Source organism: Bufo gargarizans, chromosome 7, assembly GCF_014858855.1.
Source record: "Bufo gargarizans isolate SCDJY-AF-19 chromosome 7, ASM1485885v1, whole genome shotgun sequence".
Classification (NCBI taxonomy): Eukaryota; Metazoa; Chordata; class Amphibia; order Anura; family Bufonidae; genus Bufo; species Bufo gargarizans.
The window spans coordinates 195,765,759-195,793,727 of NC_058086.1; the positions used below are offsets into that span (position 1 = coordinate 195,765,759).

Here is a 27,969-nt window from a genome sequence, read left to right on the forward strand (position 1 = left end):
AAAATAAATAAGAAAAACCCACGTTTTCATTTTACTTGGAGAAATAATGACAACTGAACCTTGAAAGTGGAAAATTTATCAGATCATCCTCCATCTTCAAGGATGTGCCTCATTCACAAGGACCTGGCGGCCCTACTGCAAGGAACAGGACTGGCTCACAGGCCGCAGTCATTTAGCGTTTTTTTTTTTGCAAGATTTTTACAAAGCTGTTGCAAAACTTAGACAAAAACTGCTGAGATGACGTTAGAAGTGCAAAAAAGACTTAAATAAATGCTCGCATATTTTAAAATATTTTTTGCAAACAGCGGTAGAACGTGAAGCTATTGGGGCCTGATGCAAAAAAAAAAAAAATCAAAATCAAACCAAACAACATGTTTAACATGGGAACAAACAGCAAAGGTATAATAATCCATAGCGGCCCACGGAGATGGCCGATGGTCATGTAGCAGTCATGTGCCATTTATCGTTCACGTGACCATTGAGATCAGTGAATGGTTGCAGTGGTCATTGAAGCAGGACCGGCAGGGATTATAGTGGCAAGATATTTAAAACAGGTAATTTTCTTCTTCATTTTAAACAATTTTCTCCTCTTTGCCAATTTTAAGGAATTGTACGAGATTAGAAACAAATGGGCTGTTTTTCTTACTCATTTAATTACTCATGACCTTGGACGGTGTCCTGTATGACATTTATTTAAAGGGGTTGTTCGGGTGTTTATTACAGATGACCTATCTATCATTATGTGATCGGCGGCGCCGCCGATCAGCTGTTTGAGGAGGTTGTGGCTTCCTCACAACTTACCAAGCACCGCGCCATGTATTGGATAGAGGCCGTGCTTGGCATTGCAGCTCAGCCCCATTCACTTGCTGTGCCTAGGTCATGTGACTGATGACCGTGAAGGCAATGGTCTAGGAAGAGACCTAAGCGCTCACCAGAGTGCCACCGTGTGCAGTGCTGGGAGTCGGACCCCCACTGATGAGATACTGATCACCTATCCTTAAGTATTGAACAGTCGGACAAGCCCATTAAATTGGGTCAAGCTGCAATAACAAGCACCTCACATGAGCATGAATGACAGTCTTTAGCGTGATGGAGCGTAAGCCTCTGCATAGGTGGCTTCAGGTGCACAACTAGGCCAAGCAGTCTGCATAGGGCAGCAGAAGGGTTTATGGCTTCACTTAACTTCCAGGCCTTCACATGTGGAATTTTAGGTGGACCACTAGAAGGCACCACCATTAGAAGGCACCACCATTAGAAGGCACGTGTGTGGTCAGGTTTAAAGGGGTTGTCCCGATAGTTGGAGAGATGCAACTACTCGCTGTGCGGTGGGTTGCTTTGACAAGTATCTATAACACCAAGCATAGGACCCGTGCAGGATCATTGAGGGTTGTCAGACGGTCGCCTCCGCCAACCTTAACGGGCCAGGAAGAGCATTCCTGAATGACTGACGAGGTTTGAACCCCTTTTTCCTCTTCGATTCCACCTCTCTCCGTTTTGCGTGCTGGAATTTTTCCCATCTCTCTAAATACTGACAAAGAGGAGGGAACGGCCGCCTCATATCTGGCCCCTTTCAGGCCGCGCTCATTGTGTGGCGGTGAGAAATGTTCTTGATGGAGTCCATTAAGTCACAAAGCTCCTGTGTAACGATACGCGCTGCCATAATGTGTTTTGCAAAATGTCTTTTGCCTTCCTGCTGCTATAAATTGTATTCAGTGTAATTGCTCTTTTCATTGTATTAGTCTGCTAAGCAATGTGCGAGGAACAAGCCAGCGGAAAGCACGTGTTGTTTTTTAGGGCTTCTATAGCCAATGAAGAGGATTAAATTACAGGAACGAGTTGGATGACGTTGGAAGGGTGATCATTTAAATTGCACCTGTCACCTCTCCTGACGGGTCCGTTTTAGTAACTACTTGCATTAAAAATTCTGTAGCATCGTTTCTGATAACTCTGTGCTGTGTCGTTCCTCTATTATTCCCGCTAGAAGTCTAGGAATTAGGGCTCATGCACACAAACTTAAAAAAAAACAGAGAAATTCCTCTCAAGCTTACGTTCATATGGGACATATTTTCCTGCAGAAAAACTATTCTATGGGACTGCTTTGGCTATTGAATGCAGAAAAGGGTCACACACTACAGCTCCATTCACGCAGGGCTTGTAGCCCCCCCGTTCTTGTGAATGGTGGGGGGTTTGCACTGCGGATAGGCGATAAGTGTTGTTCATGGGTCAACCCTTTAAAAAGAGGACCCTTCCCCCTCTCCTGACAGGTCGGTTTTAGTAACGACTTGCATTCCCCATCTAATAATAATTCTGTAACATCTATTCCTATGGCTCTATGTTGCGGCATTCCTTTATTATTCCCGCTAGAAGTTATTTCTGGACAGCCCATAAAAATAGGTGACTTTTTCCTTTATTCGCAAAAAAAAAAAAAAATAATGAAAACTTATCTGTGATTTTTTATTTTTTTTTAGGCTGTAGTACTTGACTAGATTATTTTGATGATATTTTTAATCATTTTACATCTCTTTTCAGCTCACAGTAAGGGCTCATGCACGCGACCGTTGTTGTTCTGCGGTCTGTTTTTCACTGATCCGTTTTTCCGTATCTGAGTTTTTTTTTTTCTCTCTGATTTAAGTCCTCTTCTGTTTCGTTATTGCACAAAACATATCCGTATGGATTCCAAATTTGATCAGTTTTTTTGCGGATCGTATACAGAAACAGTAACTTATTAATCACCAAACACATGAGCGATATGGGTTGGGCATAACATTTCTACAGTATGGATCCGCAAAATACGGATGTGTTCAGTGTGCGTTCCGTATTTTTTGAGGACCCTTTGACTTGAATGGGGCCTCGGACAGTGATTTGCGGAAAATAATAGGACATGCACTACTGTTTTGCGGAACGGAAACGGAATGCACACGGAGTACCTTCCGTTGTTCTTGTGAAGTGGGTTCGACACACGGTCCGCAAAAAAAAAAAAAAAAACAGAAGTGGAAAGAAAATACGTTTGTGTGACATGTATTATAATTTTTATCATTCATTATGGGTTTCCAATTTGTCCGTGATTTTGGGATATGTTGTCCAGGAAAAAAAAAAAATTCTGGTTGGCAACCCTGGGTCCAGATGGATGCTACAATTTTGGGGGGGTGCTTGTTGTACTTTTAGTCTGGCTGCCCCTCGCCGTGCTGCTGCCGTAACTCCGCCCCCATTATAGTCAATGGGGACAGAGCGGCAGTCCGGGGGCACACGTAAACTAGCGGCAGGACGGATCCGACAGGTTGTTCACCCGCCGGAGTACCCCACCGCTAGTGTGAAAGTACCCTAAACAGATATTTAAGCTGCAATACCACAAATGGACAACAGACAAGAGTGGCGCTGTTTCTACAAAAAAAAGTAATCACAGAAAACCTTAAATTATTTAACCGCTCAAAAAAATAAAATAAAAAATGAACTCCAAGATGAAAGGAAAAGCAGACAGCCATAAAATCAGACCCATTCCTCAGAACGACTCCATCCTTACATCTAAATACCAATTATGAAGTGAAGAGTGTTTAATCTCAGCCATTATGTAAAACTTCTCCTCTTCCGTAACCATTCTTTACTTACACCAAACTCTATTAATCTCCTAAACTGTGAAAACATTACGCCGGCTGCGGCTTCTCAAATCCAATTTTTTTTTTCTCTCGTTTCGCTCTCCGGTAGGTAGGTTTATATTTTTATAAGACGCGGAACAATAAGTCAGCGAAACATTAGCGTCTCACATCTGAAATGAGATTTTGATTTGTGGGCCTCCCGCCTATTACACTCATTACTGTAAATCCAGGCGGTATGGGGTCATTTTGGAAACGCAAGAATGGTTATGAATCGGCGGCGACATTAAAAAGCGAGCGCCGCGTGTAGGACTGCGGCCATACGGATCTCATTCTGTCACATTTAATGGCGGCGCGCCTGCTGACGCGAAACCTGATGATTCAATGTAATCGCACTGAATGGAGGGGAGGGGGAGGAAAACACAAAGACACGAAACACCAAGAGCCGACGTAACCGCCATGAGACCCCTGCACGGACATTTCTGTTACAAAGGGTAAAGGGATGGTCTCTGATGATCTAGATCAGGGATGCTCAACCTGCAACCCTCCAGCTGGTGCAAACCCACAACTCCCAGCATGCACTAGTAGCTGTAGGCTGTCTAGGCATGCTGGGAGTTGTAGTTTTGCAACAGCTGGAGGGCCACAGGTTGGGCATCTCTGATCTAGATCAAGGACGATTAAAGGGGTTGACACCCGGCACCCGTGCCGATCAGCTGTTTGAAGAGGTTGCAGTTCTCGGATTAGTGCTGCTGCCTCCTCACAGGTTACAAAGCACAGCGCCATAGCCCAGGCCCATTCTCTAGCCCAGTGGTCCCCAGCCCAGGACCGGGCCCTGGATGATTGTTTGCCGGGCCGCGGCAATACAGATGAGGAGAGATGCTAGGCGCATGGGCGGAGTTGTTTCAGCTAGTATTGGAGGGAGGGAGCAGGAGAATGACCTTAGAGCGTAGTTCCTCTTCCTGTCATATGCACCTTGAAAATATCACAGAGACAGACAGACATCAGCAGAGAGCCCAGCGCTGCAGAGAGCCCAGCGCTGCAGAGAGCCCAGCGCTGCAGAGAGCCCAGCGCTGCAGAGAGCCCAGCGCTGCAGAGAGCCCAGCGCTGCAGAGAGCCCAGTGCTGCAGAGAGCCCAGCGCTGCAGAGAGCCCAGCGCTGCAGAGAGCCCAGCGCTGCAGAGAGCCCAGCGCTGCAGAGAGCCCAGCGCTGCAGAGAGTATATTCAGGTATAGTTACAATGTCAGCCTGAAACAAAGGCAGGCAGATATCAATGTAATAGTAAGGCCTTATTCACACTGCTGGCATAGTTCCTGCATGCTGTGCTGTTCTAGCAGAGAACAGCCTCCCGGAGCTATCTGGTTCCGGCATTGCCAGATGTTACCAGAATGTCTTCCGGTCCCATTGGCTATAATGGAGGCTGGCAGAGATTTGTTATGCGCGTGAATCAGTCAGCGCCAACCAGCATTCCCCCTAACCTGCGCCCCCCACCCGGTCCCTGGGAAAATAGTCTTGCATGAAACGGGTCCTTGGTGCAAAAAAGGTTGGGGACCCCTGCGACTGACGAACGTGACGTCACCGGCCACAACTCACAATGAAGCACCGAGCCTCTCCAAACAGCTGATCGGCAGAGGTGCCGTGAATATGAAAATCCCCAACTGACAACCCCTTTAAGGTGGACCCGTCACACTCATGTCGGTCTTCGTAGAAGGTATGCAAATTACGTCTTTCCAGCCAAACCAGGGGGTGTCTCCTGTCCTAGGGGGTGTCCCACCCCTCTGTAGACAGCAGTTTCAGGGTCCTTGCTTCTCATCAGTGCAGAGCGGGTCAAATGTGAAGTGATTCGGCAGAACACACGGTAAAACAGAACCAATTTTGGCTGGGAAATCCTGAGAAATTGGTAAGAATCTTTCACTACCTCATTGTGTATGTCGCCTATTGTGATGCCAACATTTTCTAGAGATAAGCGGCATCAGGAGTCTGCCAGGCACCGATTCCCCCATTCCTTATTGAAATAAACCCCCAAAACTGCACCAATCTGCAATCACCCATCAAGTAAGGGCCCATTCACAGGACTGTATTTTTGGTATGCACCCGGTCCGCATCCGTATGGCCGTTCTGCAGCCCATCAAAAACAGACAGAACACGTCCATTTTGCGGACAAGAATAGGCATTGATACAATGAATCTGCAAAAAAACGCAAATGCAACACAGTTATCATTATCCATATTTTTTGCAGATTTGTTTTTTGTGGATTGCAAAATACATACAGTCATGTGAATGCATTCTAAGGGAGGCAGCGGACGTGACCAGCCCTCCTGAATTATGGTGGAGTTGGGCACTCGGTATATCCGCCACTTTTTCCCCATAGTGTACAAGCACGACCACCACTGCTGGATTACAGGGTGGTCATAACTAGAGATGAGCGAAATTCATGGTTTGAAATTCGTTCACGCTTCGTTCGGTGGTAAAAGGTGAATTGCGCCATGGATTCCGTTCCCACGGACCATAACCCAATTCTATGACTGAATGCGCCTCTAAAGGCATTCCGTTGTTCGTTCCATCATAATAGAAGTCTATGGGCTGCATAACGGAACCGTCCTCCCCTGCATAACGGAAACGGGACGGATACGTTTTGCAGCCCATAGACTTCTATTATGACTTCTACTATTCAGTTATGCATTCCGTCATAGAATTGCGTTATGGTCCGTGGTAACGAAATCCATAACACAATTCACCTTTTACCAACAAACGAAGCATGACCGAATTTCTAAATATAAAATTCGCTCATCCCTAGTCATAACAATGGAAACGAGCAGTGTATAATGTGATGGAAAAATGAATCTAACCAGTAAAGGCGGCAATATGGACAATCACAATACATTAGCAAGTGCCTGGTATTCACTTTCTCAACATGATAAATGCAATTTTCTGCAGTGAGACCGCCCCTTTAAGTGATGGCTTAGATATGCAATCCATGTCTGATCACTGCGACAGTCACCGATGCCTAGAACGATGGGACTGTGCACAGTGCAGCTTCTAACCAGCAATCCCAAACCTCAGCTTTTCTCCCCCAAAAAAATAAAAAATTGTTATATATATTTCAAGGTGAAGCAAATACAGACTTGTAATACAATGTTGCAGCCATTGCTTTTTGCCAGTTTCGCAAAGACCTCAGCCATTGATAATCACCCTCGCGTCGCACCAAGATGTACTTTAGCAGAAATTATTCTAATAACTTACAATAATAATAAGCCTATTAGGTTTGATACAAGAGGAAAAAAAAATTGGGTTCATTAAATTTCACTGTTTTTGGCTCAACACAGAACTCGGGGCCCCCGCTGTGAACTACAGCGTATAGAAAAATGGCATTTTAATGGAGCCATTTACAACATGAAGGAAAGGGCTGCAAACCTGGGCGGCGCTCAGCTCTGCAGTGCTCTATTGGTTAACCCTTGCCGCCCTGTCTGACCAGTAAGCGCATGTCCTGGGGGCACGAAACCAGGGAGAACGAAGAGTGAAGATACCAGTGGGGGAGGATTATCAATAATGGTGCAAGAAAAAAATAAAAAAAAAATACTGATAAACCTTAAGTCTCATTATTAGGGCATATGGAGGGCATATGGGCGGCACAGCCCCCCCATGAGCCAGAACGAAGAGTCGCTCTGTAAGAGCATCTACCGTGCTGATAGACCTGAGCAGTATCTGGATGGACGCCACCGCTGGAAGCTGAACCTTATGAAAGAGATGGTCTCTAATGAGACCACCCCTTTAACCATCCGTCTAATGAAACCACCCCTTTAACCATCCGTCTAATGAGACCACCCCTTTAACCATCCGTCTAATGAGACCACCCCTTTAACCATCCGTCTAATGAGACCACCCCTTTAACCATCCGTCTAATGAGACCACCCCTTTCACTAGAGCAAGGATAATCAAAGACGACCTGCCCCCATCCCTCACATGTCTGGTTTACCAAACAGTTATATCCCCCATAAAATAAGAATTCTGGAGCATATTTTATTCCTCCTGGAAATGTATGGACAATCTGACAACGGGGCATACCATTCACCTTGTCAATTGGGCGTGTCCCTACACAGTGCTCAACTGTCAGCACTGATTGGACAGCGTGACATTGCATAGAGACACGCCCCCAACTGGTAAGAATTTATACATACATTTCGAGGAGGAATAACAGAGGAACGGCACGCAGAGTTATGAGAAGAGATGCTCCCGAAATTGATATTTCATTACAAACAGACGGAAGAACCTGTTTAAAGGTGACCTCTCACCCCTTTCACAATGAGACCACTGGGGCAACCAGCTGATTGCCCTAGGTCCCGCTTCCAGCTGACTTTGCCGGGGAATGCCACGGACAGCCTACTGCTGTGTAATACTGCATCTACCCTGCAGCGCCTGCTACAGGGAAAATACGGTATTACATGGTATCTATTCAGATAAACGGCTGTCTATGTAATACTCAAATGGCTTGCGCCTGCAAGAACAGGGGGTGGGCGCTCGTACAGAGCAGCTCTCTGTTCTGGATCAGAGATGGGTGTCCCGAGCGATGATCTGCCTCGATGAAGTCCATATGTCCTAACAGGGCATGTGGTGGGTTTGTCTTCATGAGACAACCCCTTTAAGTTAATGGAACGCCGGGCGACTACCAACGTAGCTGCCATTAGAGAGTCCCACCAATTTCATAGAGGCCTGACTGGCGAATTTACCTCATAATTTCTTGTTCTCTGGTACGACTCCCAGCATGCACACTTGCTTGGCTATCCTTGAGCATGCTAGGAGTTGTAGCTTCACAAAAGTTGGAATGTCGGAGGTTGCCCATTCCTGCTGTAGATAGTACCCCACCCTTCTGGTCCAGCGGGAACGGGAAGCAGAGGACAAGGGAGCTCCGTGCTAACCCTAGAGCTCCAGTGATAGGCGAATACGTGAATCCCCCCGGGAAATATTAAAACAGGTTGCAGGTGCCGGAGAACCCCTTTAAAGACTACATACGACTACTTTCGCACACAATTTTATTTTTATTCGCTCTATTCACATAGTAAAATGAAGCAACTTTGCAATGTGTTCATCAAATATTTTCTACAATTTTGTTTCGACAACTCTTTTGCAGACAATGTGTCTCCATGGTAACAGACTGCTGATCAGACTACGTAAAGATTGTTTGCGGTCATACTCCCTTCGATCTGTCCTCTTCTTCTGGCTAACCTACCAAATGTATGTGAGTACAAAGTAGGAGAGAAATGAAAGAAAGGAAGACTGCAGGATCAGACTACATACAATGTGTTTGCTGTCTGTTACCATGGAAACACATTGTCTGCAGAGAAGCTGTACAAACAAACGAAAGGAAGTCTTTAAACAATACCTACTAAAGCTGCTTCATTTGACATTTTAGGGTCAATACTATTATTTACTTCCATCAGATGCTTGCCGGGACTATGTAAATGCTTAGAGTCTAAACCGTGAATGGAAAATCTGATGCGTATTACGGCAGAAGCGAAGTGGATGAGGCTGCAACAAATCCTATCCACATGGAAATATCCAATGGCACAGATTTTAAAATCCACAGCTAGTCAATCTATCTTCAAGATTTTCACACTTTGAAATGCGTAGGATAAAATCCGCAACAAAATCCGCTTGTAAAACATGCAGATTTTGGTGCAAATTCGCGGGCTAGTCTGCGATGGATTTAGATGTTCTGCGGACGTAGCCAGAGCTGTGTTTTGTCACGAATCATGCACGTGACTCAATCACACTTTTATCCCCTGAAACTAAACTTCCTTTGGAATGACAGCAAGCAGAGATCTTGAAAACTACAAGGAACCGATTGAGAAATGATGTAGTAAAACTGCGTAACTTATTGTACTGTTCACACTATGGCACGCATACTTAGTCTCTTGGCTGCCTCAAGGGCTTCAGTGGCATTGTCAGCGACAAAGAACCTCTGTACTGTTACGCCATGATCCGCCATCAGTTTTTTGCTCTGGTATTCCTGCAGATTCAGCCATCGTCTTGTGGTCACCTGGGCACCCTAAAAGAGATAATATAGGACATTTAAGTAACATCACCTTTATTAATTTTTACTAATTAGTTACAGAACCGATGAGGCCAGTATACTCCGGTGAGGGCATGTGAACGTTACACCGAGTAACGGATTGTACAGTAATATCCCATTCATCTGGCATTCAGAGGGCCATAGAAAAGTATATAAAAAATTCCAGGAATTTGTTTGTTAGAGTTTAGTTTTTGGTTTCTGATTTTGTCGAATTAGGCAGTAATTTGCAGTTTAGGAAACAAGTGCTCACTTTTGAAACTTTATGAATTGTTCGATGCCGGATTCTAGCATAAAAATTAAAGGGCGTCTATCAGCAGATTTGTCCCTATGACACTGGCCGACCTGTTACATGTGCGCTTGGCAGCTGAAGGCACCCGTGTTGGTCCCATGTTCATATGTGCCCGCATTACTGAGAAAAATGAAGTTTTACTATATGCAAATGAGCCTCTAGGAGAAACGGGGGCGTTACCATTACACCTGGAGGCTCTGCTCTCTCTGCAACTGCCGCCCCCTCTTCACTTTGCTTGACCGGGCCAGGGGTGATGACATTTACAATGTCTTATCAAGTCAAAGTGCATGGGGCGTGGCAGTTGCAGAGAGAGCAGAGCCTCTAGGTGTAATGGTAACGCCCCCGTTGCTCCTAGAGGCTCATTTGCATATACTTAAAAGATCATTTTTCTCAGCAATGTGGGCAGATATGAACATGGACCCAACACAGATGCCTTCAGCTGCCACGTGCACATGTAACAGGTCAGACAGTGTCATAGGGACAAATCAGCTGATAGATGCCCTTTAAAATTGATATGAATGGAAATTTCCAGATATTTACTGAAATGCGTATCATTTTTCCAGTGCATTTGAAATAAAGTATGAAGAAACTTTGCAAATAATCTTTAAACAAAAACCTCCTACAGGTATATATATACAGCTTTTATACAGTTCTCAGTCTCCATGGTTACAGACTACATACAAGCCCTGTGTAGTCTGATCCTGTAGTCGTTAGGTTACTGCACTCCCTCTTCTCAGCAACCTACAGAGCGTAGCGGTGGATGGGAGCACCGCAACAGAAATGCTCAAATGTAAGGCAAAGTCTATCTTTGTCTATGTTGCAGTTTTGCTGTGGTTTCTGCAAAACACAGCATATTTTTCAGAAACCACAAAATGTGAACACAGCCTAAGGCCTCATGCACACGACTGTATGTATTGTGCGGTCCTCAAAAAATACAGATGACGTCCATGTGCATTTCGTATTTTGCAGAACAGAACAGCTGGCCCCTAATAGAACAGTAATATCCTTGTCTGTAATGCAGACAATAATAGGACATGTTCTATTTTTTTCCGGAAATACGGAAATGGAATGCATATGGAGTAACTTCCGTTTTATTGCGGACCCACTGAAATGAATGGTTTCGTATATGGTCCGCAAAAAAAAAAAAAAAACAGAACAGACACGGAAAGAAAATACATATCCGGTGCATGAGGCCTAACTTGCTATGTAAACCTGATATATAGATGTTAACTTAAAACTACTGACCTGGGTATTGGGTAGGTTGGTGCATGTTCACTGCCGGGTACTCAAATACAGGAAAGTGCATGCATGTAACCGCCGTCTTTGTGGTTCTCATTGCTTATTGTAAAAGGCATTTTACACTGCCCCAGAACCACACATTTTAGTTATATTCCCAACCCACTTATAGCAACTCCAGCAAACCGATTTAAAAAATATAAAAAGCCGCAGGCATGGTTTTATTACAAATATAGATTTTAAGTAATTTTGAGCAAAGCGTGAAATAGATTTCCCATCCGTTTGCTTTGCCTTTACTAAAAAACTGTACAAGCGATAAAATTCTTCTATGGAACTACTGTAATACCGGACATTTTATCAACGTCTTTATACTTTTTTTTATTAATGGATTGCCTAGTCAGAATAGTGCTAATTACAGCTGGGAATATTACAGCCAGGAAATAGAGGGGTTGCAGGGGTCTGACTGCTGGGACCTCCTTGAGATTTGGAGAACGCGGGATCCCTCAGACTTCACTTCTATAGGATTGATGGAATGTTGTCCAATACAGCACAGTAGACTAGGATGGAGCGTGTTCACACAGTCGTCTTTTTGTCAGTGAGAGGTTTGGTCTGGGAAAACAGGCATTTTCCTCCCAGCATGTGCTGCTGGGATGATTTAAAGCCAGGTGAGGTTAAATGCTGGTCCTGGTTTTGGCAGCACCTGGCTGTCCTTAAATAGGCAGCTGGGCTAAGAAGCCAGGTCTCTGTGTTGGGATCTGGGAGCCTTGTGTCTGGGTGAAGGCTTGCTACCTGTTTGGCATGAAAACAGGTGGGTGTTGCTATCAGCAAGGACTCTGAGGCAGAATTGTCGCATGGCGCTCATTACCACCAACACTGCAGGGTGACTTTTTGTTTGAATAGGACTGTTTGTTTTGTTACTTGCCTAAAGTGTGAATAAAACACTGAAATGTTTTGATCCAAAGAACTTGTTGTGGCCTCTATACTGCGTCCGCTAATCCGGTCTACCAGAGCGAGTCCCCACAATATATATATGACACACACACACACACACATATATATATACATACACACACACACACACACACACACACCTGCTCCCCTCTGCTCCATTCCAGCATCGAGGGCCCAATTTTTGCCCCCTCAGGTCCCCGCCCTGTACGCTTCAGGTCAGGGTCAAATGAGCTGCTGTGGCCAATCACTGGCCTCACTGGTGATGTGACCGTAAGCAACGTATCACTGCTGGGTCGCTTGGTGATATATAACCGCTGAGGCCAGTTATTGGCCATAACGGCGCACGCAATCACAACCGGAAATTTACTGTCCGGAGACCAGAGGGAATGAAGATCAGGCTCTTGGCCCTAAAACAGAGTGGCGGAAAGCAGGTGAGCGTATTTTGTTTGTTTAGGTGCAGCACTTTATTGGCCAAATTTAAAGGAGGCTAGAAAGTTGGACAAACCCTTTAAGCATCTCTATGGGAGTTTAAAATAGCCTGTTTAAAGTGTCCAATAAAAAATGAAAACGAAAACAAGGCAAAGAAAAATATTGTTAAGTACAAGGCAAGTAATGGAGCGCTGATCATCTCGCTATATTTTGGCGATTGTTTGGCACTGGTTACAAGCAATTTATCTGCTTATAAATGGACCCACGTTCAGTAGAACATAGCATGTAAAACTCTACTTATTCCTTACTAAGAAAAAAAATGTTAAAAGAAAAAAAAACAAACACTTTACTGCTGACCCATAAAACGCTCCCTGTATCATCAAAACAATAAAAAAAAAACTGTAAAAAAAAAAATATAGAAGTGAGCCTTAAAGTTTTATGATTGCAAATGTTCAGCATTTCAACTCTATTTGTAAGGAAAGGTTGATCATAAAACTTCGCTTTAAGCTATTCCACAGCTAGAACACGTTAAATCTGAAAAGTACATCTCTTCCTTGTCACAAAAGCCTGGAGCGCAAAGCAGAACATCTGTGAAGACATGGACGGCCGTGGTCTCTCCCAGCCGGCAACGAGCGCTGTTAACTCTCAGCCTGCGGAAATAAGGACAGGTAAGGAAGGGCAAGACGCTCTACTGATGAGCCGTCAGTCCCCGGCAACCCTCTGATCTTTTCCTATTTTCCATTCCACAGCACTTAAAAGATGGGAAAAGAACGAAAAGGCGACATTTCTTGTCCAGGAAAAGAGAATTGTAAATCTGCAATAGAATATCTATAGCTAAGCTCCCATGAAAGTATTGGTTCCCCCTTTAGAACACCTACAGTTACAAGGAAGGCAAAGCAAATATCTAAAATCAGCTGCATAAGACGCACTCAAAGGAGTATAAAAAGGCATCCATATCCATGCACTGCACAAAAACGGTTTTGCCCATATTAATAAAAAAAAAAGGACATACAGGGACATTGCTGCAGTCCTATGTAATGTATGGGTGCCCTGTACAATGCACAGGCTGGGGGAAGACAGAGGCCGAGCCACTACATTCCAAAGCCCCCTTATTCTTCAATGTAAAGGAAGATTCACTGTAGCTTCTTTGTCCGTTCCGTAAAAAATCTGCTACAAACTCTGCATGTGTCAGACGTGGATTTGATCCAGATTTTGCTTGGATTTTACCCTTTGCTATGCAAGTCTGCAGTGAATGTGCACCCATATCTGCATTTAACACATACTAGCATGCCTGTAAAGCTGTTATGGATGGGGAAGAATTAACGTGTAAACATCCACGTGACAGGACCCCTGTAAAAGGGGTATTCCCATCCTAAAGCCTGTTTCAAAGATATGGTGAGGGTCCCATAACATCTGTTTGCCAATGAATTACCTGCTGACACTTCCTGTTCTGAGAGATCTCAGCAGTCATTTCATTATCACAGGCAGGATAACAATGACAGGTAACATCAATATATACAGATGTCCAGCGTCAGACTGACCCACCAGGGTATTCTCAGATGGGCCCCAAACGTCCAGGAGAAAAAAAAAATATGGAGCTGCCTTTGAAGTCAATCACTTGCCATTAGGATCTATTCCTTTGAATCAAAACCTATGAGACGTTATGGATAATATGGGGGTTGGATCCCCCAAAAATAATTTCCACTGGTGGGCTTAATGAACCCCACACTGCAGATGACACAGCATTAAACCAGTCACAATAAGTGATGGCCGCAGCTTACCTCCTCCTCCTCCCTGCACAATGACCTATGTACATGTCACAGAGCATGCCCACAAGACTCTTCCATAGAGGTAAACGAGTCATCTCCAGACTGCTGGTTTGACTGGTCGATGTGGCGGTTATAATGCATGTCTCTGAATGCTGACAAGGCCATTTCAGATCTCCACCATCATATACAGAAAATAAATTAGACAAAATCTGCAATCAGAATATAAAAAAAATAAAAAAATAAAAAGTAGGCGGTATCAGTATCTGGTTATAATTCATTAAAAAAAGTTAAATACACTTTTTAAAGGTGGCAATACCACTTTAAGTTTCATTCGGGACCATACAAATAATTTATTCTTTGAAAGAAGCATGTGCTATTATGGAACACACAAAGCTGTAATCAAGCCTGACCACGGAGCGCTACAACACGGCCAACTTCTGATGCTACCCAGCAGATCCTGGCAATAACAGTAATGTACTCAGTAAACACCCACAGTAATTGGATGGTATAAAGGGGGATCTGGGGCTTCCAAAAGCTTGAGATGTTCTACAAAAAGAAGAACATTCAGACACAGAAGAGCAGCCAAATATCACCGGCCAATTCTAACATAAGTCACCATTGAAGAGTCATTATGACCGAGGAGAGGATTAGCGTTAAATTTATATATATATATTGTAAAACAATAAAAACTATTGGACATATTCAAATAGGTCGCTATTTTTCAATACACACAAAATGAATTTGCATAAAAAGTTGAGTAAAATTGTAAATATGTATCCTATACTATTCCTGAGTTAAAACCTGTATGATGCTCCAGAGCTGCACTCCCATTTCTGCTGGTTTCCTTAGGAAACCACTGACAAGATTCTGAACAGACACTCCCTAAGTTGAAATCAGACGACCCCACTTTCCAAAAAGTAAAAATCGCTGGAACGAGTTCTGTCTAGACAGAGCCAGAAAGGAAGTCTAGGAGATTTCAGCTCTGTAGCCTGAAGACTTGTAAATTCAGCTGTGGCTCATGATCACTGCAAGTAATATAATGCATTTGAATATTCAGCTAGCCATGTAGATTAAGGCCCCTTGCAGACGAGCGAGTATTCCGCGCGGGTGCAATACGCGACGCGAACGCATTGCACCCGTACTGAATCCGGATAAATTCATTTCAATGGGTCTGTGTACATCAGCGTTGGTTTTTATGTATCACTGTTGCGTTGCGTGAAAATCTCAGCATGCTCTATATTCTGCGTTTTTCACGCAACGCTGGCCCCATAGAAGTGAATGGGGCTGCGTGAAAATCGCATTGCATCCGCAAGCAAGTGCGGATGCGATATTCACGGATTGTTGCTTAGAAATGTTTGTAAACATTCAGTTTTCTATCACGCGTGTGAAAAATGCATCAATGCACATTTCACCCAAGCAATAAAAACTGAACGCAATTGCAGACAAAATTGAATGAACTTGCTTGCGAAATCGCACATTTTTCACTGAACGCATCCAGACCTAATTCGCTCATGCTCGTCTGCAAGGGGGCTAATTCTAAATACGCTCACAGGAAAACGCAGAGTTTAAGAACATACACTGTCTAAACATCTGTGGTTGGGACTGTGATGTACATAAATGATGCGATAATATATTTATAAAAAAAAAAAAATTAACTATAAGTACTGCACATTACACAAGAAGAATGAATATATAATCCAAACAATCACTGTATGGCATGGGTACTATTAGTTAAATGGCCACTTTCAACAAACCTTACAAAAATCAATAGTACAAGTTACTAAAAGAAACTTTGTAATATATCTTATTAGAGGGAAAAAAACGCCTCTTTCTCGACTTATAAGACTTCTTCCCAAACACCCTACTGCACCGATGATTCATTTGTAATTCACTGTTGAAAGCCATCTTGAGAGATGAAAGTCACTGAAAGATCAGGTTCTTTGCCACACACAGAATTTTATGGAGAGGAGGAGGAGGAATGAGCTGCTGGAAGTAGGAAGAGGTGCAGAAATCAGAGACCCTTCTACGGGCTCCATGGCTACACTGCACAGTATTGCGGTCATTTCTGAAGTTGTGCTACAGAGAGATAGGGAAGCGGGATCTCCTCTGTGCGCTGTGTATGGGAGACATCATAGCAGCTAGTGTACACCCAATAGTTAAGGGGAAAGTGACAAATTGTGAAGGGGATCAAGAGGGGCAAACTGGTGAAAAATGCAGAATACAAGATATGTAATGGCTACATAGAGGGCCAATCATCATGTACAGACATACCCTGAAAAGTAATCTGAAACCACAGGTATGATTTACAGTTAGGTCCATATATATTTGGACAGACAACATTTTTCTAATCTTTGTCCTGTACATTACCACAATGGATTTTGAACAAAACAATTCAGATGCAGTTGAAGTTCAGACTTTCAGCTTTAATTCAGTGGGTTGAACAAAATGATTGCATAAAAATGTAAGGAACTAAATAAAGCATTTTTTCAACTCAATCCCTTCATTTCAGGGGCTCAAAAGTAATTGGACAAATTAAATAATTGTAAATAAAATTTTATTTTCTGATACTTTTCTAATACCTTTGTTGGCAATGACTGCCTCAAGTCTTGAACTCATGGATGTCACCAGACGCTGTGTTACCTCCTTTTTAATGCTCGTCCATGGCCTTTACTGCAGCGGTTTTCAGTTGCTGTTTGTTTCTGGTCTTTCTGTCTGAAGTTTAGTCTTTAACACGTAAAATGCTCTATTGGGTTCAGATCCGGTGACCGACTCGGCCATTCAGGAATATTCCACTTCTTTAATAAACTCCTGCGTTGCTTTTGCTTCATTGTCCATCTGTATTATGAAACACCGATCAATCAGTTTGGTTGCATTTGAGCGCACAGCATGTCTCTGAAAAGCCCAGAATTCTGTTTCTGTCCTGTGTCACATCATCAATAAACACTAGGGACCCAGTGCCACTGGCAGCCATGCACGTCCAAGCATCACACTGACTCAACCTTCGGCCCTCCAGCTGTTGTAAAACTACAACTCCCACAAAGCCCTGCTGTAGGCTGATAGCTGTAGGCTGTTCAGGCTTGCTGGGAGTTGTAGTTTTGGAACAGCTGGAGGGCCGCAGGTTGAGCATGCCTGCTTTGGATCATGAGCTATACCGTGCCTTCACCATACTTTTTTCTTTCCATCATTCTGGTAGAGGTTGATCTTTGTTTCATCTGTCCAAAGAATGTTCTTCCAGAAGTGTGCTGGTTTTTTAAGATTTGTTTTTAGCAAAGTCCAATCTAGCCTTCTTATTCTTGAGGCTGATGAGTGTCTTGCACCGTGCAGTGAACCCTCTGTATTTACTTTCATGCAGTCTTCTCTTTATGGTAGATTTGGATGTTGATACGCCTATATCCTGGAGAGTGTTGGTCACTTGGTTGGCTGTTGTGAAGGGGTTTCTCTTCACCATGGTAATTATTCAGCGATCATCCACCACTGTTGTCTTCCGTGGGCGTCCAGGTCTTTTTGCATTGTTGAGGTCACCAGTGCTTCCTTTCTTTCTCAGGATGTACCAAACTGTAGATTTTTCCACTCCTAATAGTGAAGCAATTTCTCGGATGGGTTTTTTCTGTTTCCGCAGATGAAGGATGGCTTGTTTCACCTGCATGGAGACCTCCTTTGACCGCATGTCCACTTCTCAGCAAAATCTTCAAAATGCAAGCACCACACCTCAAATCAACTCCAGGCCTTTTATGTGCTTAATTGAGAATGAAATAATGAAGGAATTGCCCACACCTGCCCATGAACACAGCCTTTGAGTGAATTGTTAAATTACTTTTGGTCCCTTTAAAAACAGGGTGCCACATGTAAAGGAGCTAAAACTTCTAAACCCTTCATCCAATTTTAATGTGGATACCCTCAAATGAAAGACTTTATGTCCATTATATAACTAAGATTTGAATATGTTTTAGTAAACCGGTAATAAAAACAAAATCTGTGTCAGTGTCCAAATATATATATGGACCTAACTAAGTATAGCACCAATTGAAGTCAATGGAACACCGGTAGCTGGATGTCTGGCTCGTAGCCCAGTGTACTGCAAGCGCATTCTGATTGTTTGTGCAGACGTTGTTTGCCGCCTTAGGCTTGAGATGTGACGTCCAATTTCACTTGCAGTACAAAATGGATCGTCCATGCAGAGGTTCTCCTCTGTGCTCCTTTTGCTGTCATTCCAGTTCACCTTTGTATTCCCAACCACCAAGACACACAACATTAAACAGTGATGATATCTCGGCCTAGGCATGTAGGGAGTAGAAGTGATAAACCAAGGTCTCAGAGTTAAAGGATTCTGTCCTCCTCAGTTTTTGCGACAAGTGGAGATAACTGGCACATCAAAAGAACATGAGGCAAATCATCCCACACAACTAGGGCTGCAACGATTACTCGAGTAAATAGACGCAAAAAAATAAATAAAAAAAATTGAGGATTTGTTTGTGTCATGTGACCACAGAGCGTGAGTGAAGCGCTTGCTATTACTCACACTCCGTGGTCACCCACCGGCCTGCGCCGCGATGCACTGGATCCTGACATATCAGAGGAATGATGGCACTGGGGGGAGCCGATGGCACTGGGGGGAGCCGATGGCACTGGGGGGAGCCGATGGCACAGGAGGACGCTGATGGCACTGGGGGGAGCCGATGGCACAGAGGACGCTGATGGCACTGGGGGGGAGTCGATGGCACAGAGGACGCTGATGGCACTGGGGGGGAGTCGATGGCACAGAGGACGCTGATGGCACTGGGGGGGAGTCGATGGCACAGAGGACGCTGATGGCACTGGGGGGAGCCGATGGCACAGAGGACGCTGATGGCACTGGGGGGAGCTGATGATGCTGAGGACTGATGATGGCATGGGGGGGCTGATGAGTTTTTATAAAAGGAAAGCGTTCTTTTAATTAGTTTTTTCTTATTGAAGCACTCAATTAAAATCAATAGAATACTTGATTACTAAAATAATTGATAGCTTCAGCCTTACACAGGACTTAATATGATTTTTGAGGTTTCATGTGGCTAAAAGAGCTTTCAATCTGACTTTTAGGCCCCTCCCATGCCTCAGATTGGAGCTAGGTGCTGGAAAACTTGATCATCTGCAGATCTTAGCAACACCTGCTAGTTCATCGATTTGCATAAACGTAAAAAGTGGTCGTGCAGCGATTTATATTGATCATCTATCCTCACAATGGGTCATCGATATCTGATCGAGGGGGGTAGGGTGTCTGACACCCTGCAACCCCGACGATCAGCTGTTTTAAGAGGAGGCAGCGCTCCATGTTAGAGCCGCTTGCCGTTCATTACACTGCACTTTGTCTTGGATGGAGCGAGTTGTTATAATTACACTACACTGCTGTTCCACAGGAGACAATGCATAGTGTAAAGACCAGAAGAGGTGCTCACATGGAGCGCCGCCTCCTCCTCAAACAGCTGATCGGTCCCAGTGGTCGGACCCCGGCCGATGAGATATTGTTGACCCGTCCTACAGATTGGTCGTCACTATAAATCACTGCACAACCCCTTTAAATCTTGTCCTTCTTAGTGCTGCAATTTCAATGTTGAGGAGTGTGCACTCACCTGTCCTGCAATTAGCTGCTATAGAAACCTGCAGGCAAGTTAAAGAAAAGGGTAAAAGGTAAAAAGAAAAATTATAACTTGAGCACTTTCCTGTAGGAAGTAGTTTGTGCAGTCGCTAACAAGATAATAAGTGCAGATTGCTTCTGGGGGAGGCAGCAATGCGTGTGGGAAGTCCTCAGCTCCACACGTCTGCTGCACCATATGTACAGCGCCGCACAGATCCCACCACTCTGCAGGCTTATACGCTTTATCTGGACAAGATTTCGTTTCTTCAGCATAGCACCTCTTGACTAGAAATACAGTGAGGTCCAGCTATTAGTGGAGGCCAGGGAACAGGCAAGTACATCAGGAAATATCGTAACTTACGGACCAGAACTCTACAGCAATTTGTGCAATTGGGGCTTATCACAGCAAACTAAACTAGTGCTAGACAAAAACACCAACACAGTCTGTATTACTGTCTGCAGGTCACAGTATAAAAGCTATACTACTAAACTGCCAATGCATGCTATTGTACAGTATGGAATAAAATGAAAGGAGCACTCCAGGCAAACCAGATCACTGTCGATGACTAGCGTAGGGCCTAAGAGGGTGGAGAATGACACATTGATTTTCTCCTTAAGGGTCCATTTACACGTCCGTTGTTTCTTTCCTGATCTGTTCAGTTTTTTGCGGAACAGATCTGGACCCATTCATTTTCAATGGGTCCTGAAAAAAAAAAAAAATCGGACAGCACAATGTCAGATTTTTTTTCAGGACCCATTGACAATGAATGGGTCCAGATCTGTTCCGCAAAAAACGGAACAGATCAGGAAAGAAACGGACGTGTGAATGGACCCTAAGCCTCATTCACACTTCAGTGTTTGGTCAGCAATTTTCATCAGCGATTATGGGCCAAAACCAGGAGTGGAGCTACACAGACCTAAGGTAGAAGGGAAAGAGCTGCACCAGTTCTGCGTTTAGTGCCGCATCTGGTTTTGCCTTGAAATCACTGACGTGTGAATGAGATATTAGTGATCATTGATTAATTCATTTAATTCTTCTTCAGGCAATAAACTTGTTATTTTAAGGGGGAACTCTAGTAAAAACCTTAAACTTCCCACCCACCTACTTTCATGACCACTGCTGACTCTTAAAGGATTTTCACAGCAATTCAAACCACCCGATAAGATGTTTTTTCTGCAATGCACTAAGGCCTGTGACATGAATGCTGCTGCACAGGGTGCAGTCGGAAGCCTCTCCTGTGCATCTCGCACACATTTTGGAATGATCTGCATAACAGTAGCTTCTGATTGATGGGACTGGCCTCACGTCCCTCTGCAATGTCTGAGAAATGCCTCATGGAAAATAATAATTACGGTACCTGAAATATTGCTTGCAGAGAGTGATTTCTACAAATCAAGATGGCGGATGAAAACTGGACTAATTTCTTCTAAAGGACAAATTAGAGGTGGGGTGGGGAGAACAGAAAGACACTGTTGTGAGCTTAGTTAGGTGGTTGAGGGAATTTCTAATTACCGTACTTTTCCCTTCATAAGACGCACTTTTTTTCAACGCAGTGTTGCATACTTGTGTCCCACCAGCTATACAAATCCCATCAGAAGGGTGTGCCTATGGTCCGAAATATAAAAAGTTTGTCAATTCAAAAGCTATTGGTCAAGAGTTGTCGATGCTACCAAGCAGTCAGGAAGCTGCAAGGTCAACATGTCAAAGCCTAAAAGTATTATTCTAAAAGTAGCTCACTAGTCCAGAACATGACCGATTATCGGCATTTGACTGCATCAGAGAACCGCTTTCACACTACACTTAGATCTGTACCCCCGTACTCCTCTGCAGGGTCTTATTCTGGATGAATTTCCAGCCTTATGTGCTATACAAGATGATATGGACTGAACGTGACATTTAAAGGGTATTAACATATTGTAATTACTAAACAAAAAAAACTAAATAAATACATTGGCTTGATTGAAAATGTACATTTTTAGGTCTGCGGCTCCTGTGCAATACGATGTGTCTCCATGGTTACAGACTACAAACAAATCTTGTGTAGTCTGATGGTAACTAACTCATACCAATAAACATTTAGTATGTTAGAAATAGGCTGAGAGCATTCGGAAGGGAATACGAATGGAGGACCAACCTACACACAGGACTGTTTGCGTCTTCATAGTTACAGACTACAAAAGGACAGCACAGGAGTAGAGTGCTGCACCCCCATAGAACTGCCTATTATTGTCCGCAATTGCGGACAAGTATAGGACATGTTCTATTATTTTCCGGAGCTGCGGACCGGAAGATCGGGGACGCGCTCTGGAAATGCGGATGCGGAGAGCACACTGCTCTCCAGATGCATTCCTGCCCCATTGATAATGAACGATATTGCGGTACGGATGCGGACCCATTCCACGGACGTGTGAATGGAGTCTAATACTGCTTTAATAAATAATTATTACAGGTACACCAGTATCTCTTTAGCCACGGCTTCTGCCCCCATGGACGCACGACAATTGTTTCAGATGAGACCTATTGCCTTATAACGGCGTTCACCAAAGTTCATGTATTCTTGACGGCAAGAGTAACGCTGAAGTCTACTCTATTCGTTCCATCAAAAATACCAGAACCTCTGACGGGAAGCAAAAGACCATAATATGAGGTCTTCTTCTCCATCCGCCGTAGTTTGCTTTCCCATCACATGTAAACACTTTCTAGGTTCTGTTCCCCTCAAGCTACAGATTCACAACATCCCACGTAACCTTTTAAAATTCATTTTGAATTTTTTTTCCAGAAATGGTTATATTTTTCCCCTCACGTCCTGGCATTTTACATTTCCACTATCTCTGGCCTTTGCAAACTGTATAAGCAGTAGTATGCAAGATGTAATAGCGTTCTCCACTTCTAAAACAAGGCGACGTGAACTTTCTCCTCTCCGTTCGGCAGCGGCTCAGCAGGCAATAAACACCTCCATTTTCTTACATATATAAATATATAGCGTTCCGTTACTAGTTTTTCTTTAAAAACGTTCCTGCATTCAGCTACTGAAGCTCTCACAAATACACGTCTGTATTGTTCCCTATTCTGTAATGTCTATTGTTCGCTTCTCCCTCTACCACGTTCAGATACACAACTGAACAATATTTCAATATCAAAAATACCTAAGGCTACTTTCACATCTGTGTTTTGCCCTTTCCAGTACTGAGATCGGGCAGAGGATCTGAAACCGGAGCAAAACGCTTCCGTTTTGTCCCTATTCACTGTCAATGGGGACAAAACCGAACTGAACGGAAGGGAGTGCACCAGAATGCATTCCGTTCCATTGGTTGCGTTCCCATACCGGACAGAAAAACCCTGCAGTGTTTTTCTGTCCGGCATGGGACACAGAGCAAGACAGATCCAGCATGACACACAATGGAAGTCAATAGTGCCAGATCCGTTTTCTCGGACACAATAGAAAATGGATATATTAACCACTTAAGGACCACAGGTTTATACCCCCCTAGTGACCAGGCCCTTTTTTACAAATCGGCACTCCACAACTTTAGCGGTTTATTGCTCGGTCATGCAACTTACCACCCAAATTAATTTTACCTCCTTTTCTTCTCACTAATAGAGCTTTCATTTGGTGGTATTTCATTGCTGCTGACATTTTTACTTTTTTTGTTATTAATCGAAATTTAACGATTTTTTTGCAAAAAAAAAAGACATTTTTCACTTTCAGTTGTAGAATTTTGCAAAAAAAAACGACATCCATATATAAATTTTTCGCTAAATTTATTGTTCTACATGTCTTTGATAAAAAAAAAATGTTTGGGTAAAAAAAAATGGTTTGGGTAAAAGTTATAGCGTTTACAAACTATGGTACAAAAATGTGAATTTCCGCTTTTTGAAGCAGCTCTGACTTTCTGAGCACCTGTCATGTTTTCTGAGGTTCTACAATGCCCAGACAGTAGAAAACCCCCACAAATGACCCCATTTCGGAAAGTAGACACCCTAAGGTGTTCGCTGATGGGCATAGTGAGTTCATAGAACTTTTTATTTTTTGTCACAAGCTAGCGGAAAATGATGATTTTTTTTTTTTTCTTACAAAGTCTCATATTCCACTAACTTGTGACAAAAAACAAAAACTTCCATGAACTCACTATGCCCATCACAAAATACCTTGGGGTGTCTTCTTTCCAAAATGGGGTCACTTGTGGGGTAGTTATACTGCCCTGGCATTCTAGGGGCCCAGATGCGTGAGAAGAAGTTTGAAATCAAAATCTGTAAAAAATGGCCGGTGAAATCCTAAAGGTGCTCTTTGGAATGTGTGCCCATTTGCGAATCTAGGCTGCAAAAAAGTGTCACACATCTGGTATTGCCGTACTCAGGAGAAGTTGGGGAATGTGTTTTGGGGTGTCATTTTACATATACCCATGCTGGGTGAGATAAATATCTTGTCAAAAGACAACTTTTCCCATTTTTTTTATACAAAGTTGGCATTTGACCAAGATATTTATCTCACCCAGCATGGGTATATGTAAAATGACACCCCAAAACACATTCCCCAACTTCTCCTGAGTACGGCAATACCAGATGTGTGACACTTTTTTGCAGCCTAGATTCGCAAATGGGCACACATTCCAAAGAGCACCTTTAGGATTTCACCGGCCATTTTTTACAGATTTTGATTTCAAACTTCTTCTCACGCATCTGGGCCCCTAGAATGCCAGCGATCTGCGGTAGTTAACTCCTCAGGTGCCGCGGATCGCAGCTACTGCTCATAGAGGTCGGGAGCCGGCTATGTGATCCTGCAGCCAGCTCCCGCCTCCTGTATATGAATAAATGTGAGATTAAGCTTCATTGGTGGCGCAGTGCGCCCCCCCAAGCCCCCAGTATCAGACATTGGTGGCGCAGTGCGCCCCCCCCCAATATTAAGCATTGGTGGCGCAGTGCGCCTCCCCCCCAAGCCCCCCCAGTATTAAGCAGTGGTGGCGCATAGGGCCCCCCCACCCCAGTCGCAGTGCGCCCCTCCACAGGATCCCCTCTCCTTTGCTCCTCCGATCGGAGCCCCAGCAGTGTAATGCTGGGGCTCCGATCGGTTACCATGGCAGCCAGGACGCTATTAAAGCCCTGGCTGCCATGATAAGCTCCATGCTGCTGTGTGCACAGAGCACACAGCAGCAGGGACAGTGTGAGCTCCTATTCACCCTGATAGATCTCTATCAGGGTGAATAGGACAAGGGTTCTAGTCCCTAAGGGGGCTAAAAGTTAGTTAAAAAATAAAAGTTACAAAAAAAAAATAAAAAAAATATTAAATATAAATGAAAAAGAAAGATTTACAAAAAAAAAAATACACATTAACAATAAACATTAATTTTCAGCAGATTTGTGGGAATTTTTTATTTTTTTTTCAAAAATGAAAATTCCCAGAATATCGGTATAAATTATCGGCTATCGGCCTGAAAGTTCACAAATTATCGGTATCGGCCCTAAAAAAATCAATATTGGTCGATCCCTAATAAATACCCCACATGTGACCCCGTTTTGGAAAGAAGACACCCCAAGGTATTCAATGAGGGGCATGGCGAGTTGATATAAAAAAAAATTTTGGGCACAAGTTAGCGGAAATTATTTTATTTTTTTCTCACAAAGTCTCACTTTCCGCTAACTTGGGACAAAAATGTCAATCTTTCATGGACTCAATATGCCCCTGACGGAATACCTTGGGGTGTCTTCTTTCCGAAATGGGGTCACATGTGGGGTATTTATACTGCCCTGGCATTTTAGGGGCCCTAAAGCGTGAGAAGAAGTCTGGAATATAAATGTCTAAAAAATTTTACGCATTTGGATTCCGTGAGGGGTATGGTGAGTTCATGTGAGATTTTATTTTTTGACAAGTTAGTGGAATATGAGACTTAGTAAGAAAAAAATATATATATATTTCCGCTAACTTGGGCCCAAAAAAATGTCTGAATGGAGCCTTACAGGGGGGTGATCAGGGAGTGTATATGGGGTGATCACCCCCCTGTCACTGATCACCCCTCTGAAAGGCTCCATTCAGACGTCCATATGTTTTTTACGGATCCACGGATACATGGATCGGATCCGCAAAACACATACGGACGTCTGAATGGAGCCTTACAGGGGGGGTGATCAATGACAGGGGGGTGATCAGGGAGTGTATATGGGGTGATCACCCCCCTGTCATTGATCACCCCCCTGTAAGGCTCCATTCAGACGTCCGTATGCGTTTTGCGGATCCGATCCATGGATGCGTGGATCCGTAAAACACATACGGGCGTCTGAATGGAGCCTTACAGGGGGGTGATCAATGACAGGGGGGTGGTCAATGACAGGGGGGGTGATCAGGAAGTCTATATGCGTGATCACCCCCCTGTCACTGATCACCCCCCTGTAAGGCTCCATTCAGACGTCCGTATGTGTTTTGCGGATCCGATCCATAGATGCGTGGATGCGTAAAACACATACGGACGTCTGAATGGAGCCTTACAGGGGGGTGATCAATGACAGAGGGGTGATCACCCATATAGACTCCCTGATCACCTCCGTCATTGATCACCCCCTGTAAGGCTCCATTCAGACGTCCGTATGATTTTTACGGATCCACTGATACATGGATCGGATCCGCAAAACACATGCGGACGTCTGAATGGAGCCTTACAGGGGGGTGATCAATGACAGGGAAGTGATCAGGAAGTCTATATGCGTGATCACCCCCTTGTCATTGATCACCCCCCTGTAAGGCTCCATTGAGACGTCCGCATGTGTTTTGCGGATCCGATCCATGTATCAGTGGATCCGTAAAAATCATACGGACCTCTGAATGGAGCCTTACAGGGGGGTGATCAATGACGGAGGTGATCAGGGAGTCTATAAGGGTGATCACCCCCCTGTAAGGCTCCATTCAGACGTCCGTATGTGTTTTGCGGATCCGATCCATGTATCCGTGGATCCGTAAAAATCATACGGACCTCTGAATGGAGCCTTACAGGGGGGTGATCAATGACAGGGGGGTGATCAGGGAGTCTATAAGGGTGATCACCCCCCTGTAAGGCTCCATTCAGACGTCCGTATGTGTTTTGCGGATCCGATCCATGTATCCGTGGATCCGTAAAAATCATACGGACCTCTGAATGGAGCCTTACAGGGGGGTGATCAATGACAGGGGGGTGATCAGGGAGTCTATATGGGGTGATCAGTGGTTCATAAAGGGTTAATAAGTGACAAGGGGGGGTGTAGTGTAGTGTAGTGGTGTTTGGTGCTACTTTACTGAGCTACCTGTGTCCTCTGGTGGTCGATCCAAACAAAAGGGACCACCAGAGGACCAGGTAGCAGGTATATTAGACGCTGTTATCAAAACAGCGTCTAATATACCTGTTAGGGGTTAAAAAAATCACATCTCCAGCCTGCCAGCGAGCGATCGCCGCTGGCAGGCTGGAGATCCACTCGCTTACCTTCCGTTCCTGTGAACGCGCGCGCCTGTGTGCGCGCGTTCACAGGAAATCTCGGCTCACGCGAGATGACGCCAATCGGCGTTAGCGTAGCCTGGGAGAGCCGCCGCAATGACGCCTTTCGGCGTTAGCGTGGCGGCAAGCGGTTAAGGGGAGAAAAACAGAACTGGATCGCACATTCACAATGCTATTCTTTGATCTAATTACACTCGCTTCTCAGCGCTATATTTAAGTGTACAGCCCCCCATACTTCATGCTGTACAAGAGGCATTAGTGTACATTTTGATCAAAAGGCATAAGCCCACTCACCACGCCAAGGTCACCTCTTTGAGTGGGACCTACTCTGAGAAAAAGGCACAGCACAATACGGTGACAAAGCGTCACTGCCCTAGTAGGTGGCAGGACCCAGGAGTCACACAGCAACCCTGCTGTCTGACAATGCCACCCATGGCACTGGGTCCCACCAACCCACCAGCACAGTGCCACAAAAACAAAGGCCACCACACAGTACTGCACCATGTGAACAGTTGTCTAACAGCATGTCCATTGCTTTCATCGATATATGCATGTTGTATCTTTCTTCTT

At 44.2% G+C, this 27,969-nt stretch overlaps 1 protein-coding gene across 1 annotated transcript in view; it reads right to left on the bottom strand.

The window, feature by feature from the left end:
- The window catches only part of SUCLG2 (succinate-CoA ligase GDP-forming subunit beta), a 197,488-nt gene that overhangs the window by 138,344 nt on the left and 31,175 nt on the right, over positions 1–27,969 (bottom strand). The window contains exon 2 of the mRNA XM_044302167.1: positions 9,491–9,632. Within this exon, the coding sequence (XP_044158102.1) occupies positions 9,491–9,632 (142 nt within the window). The remainder of the gene's footprint in view (positions 1–9,490; positions 9,633–27,969) is intronic.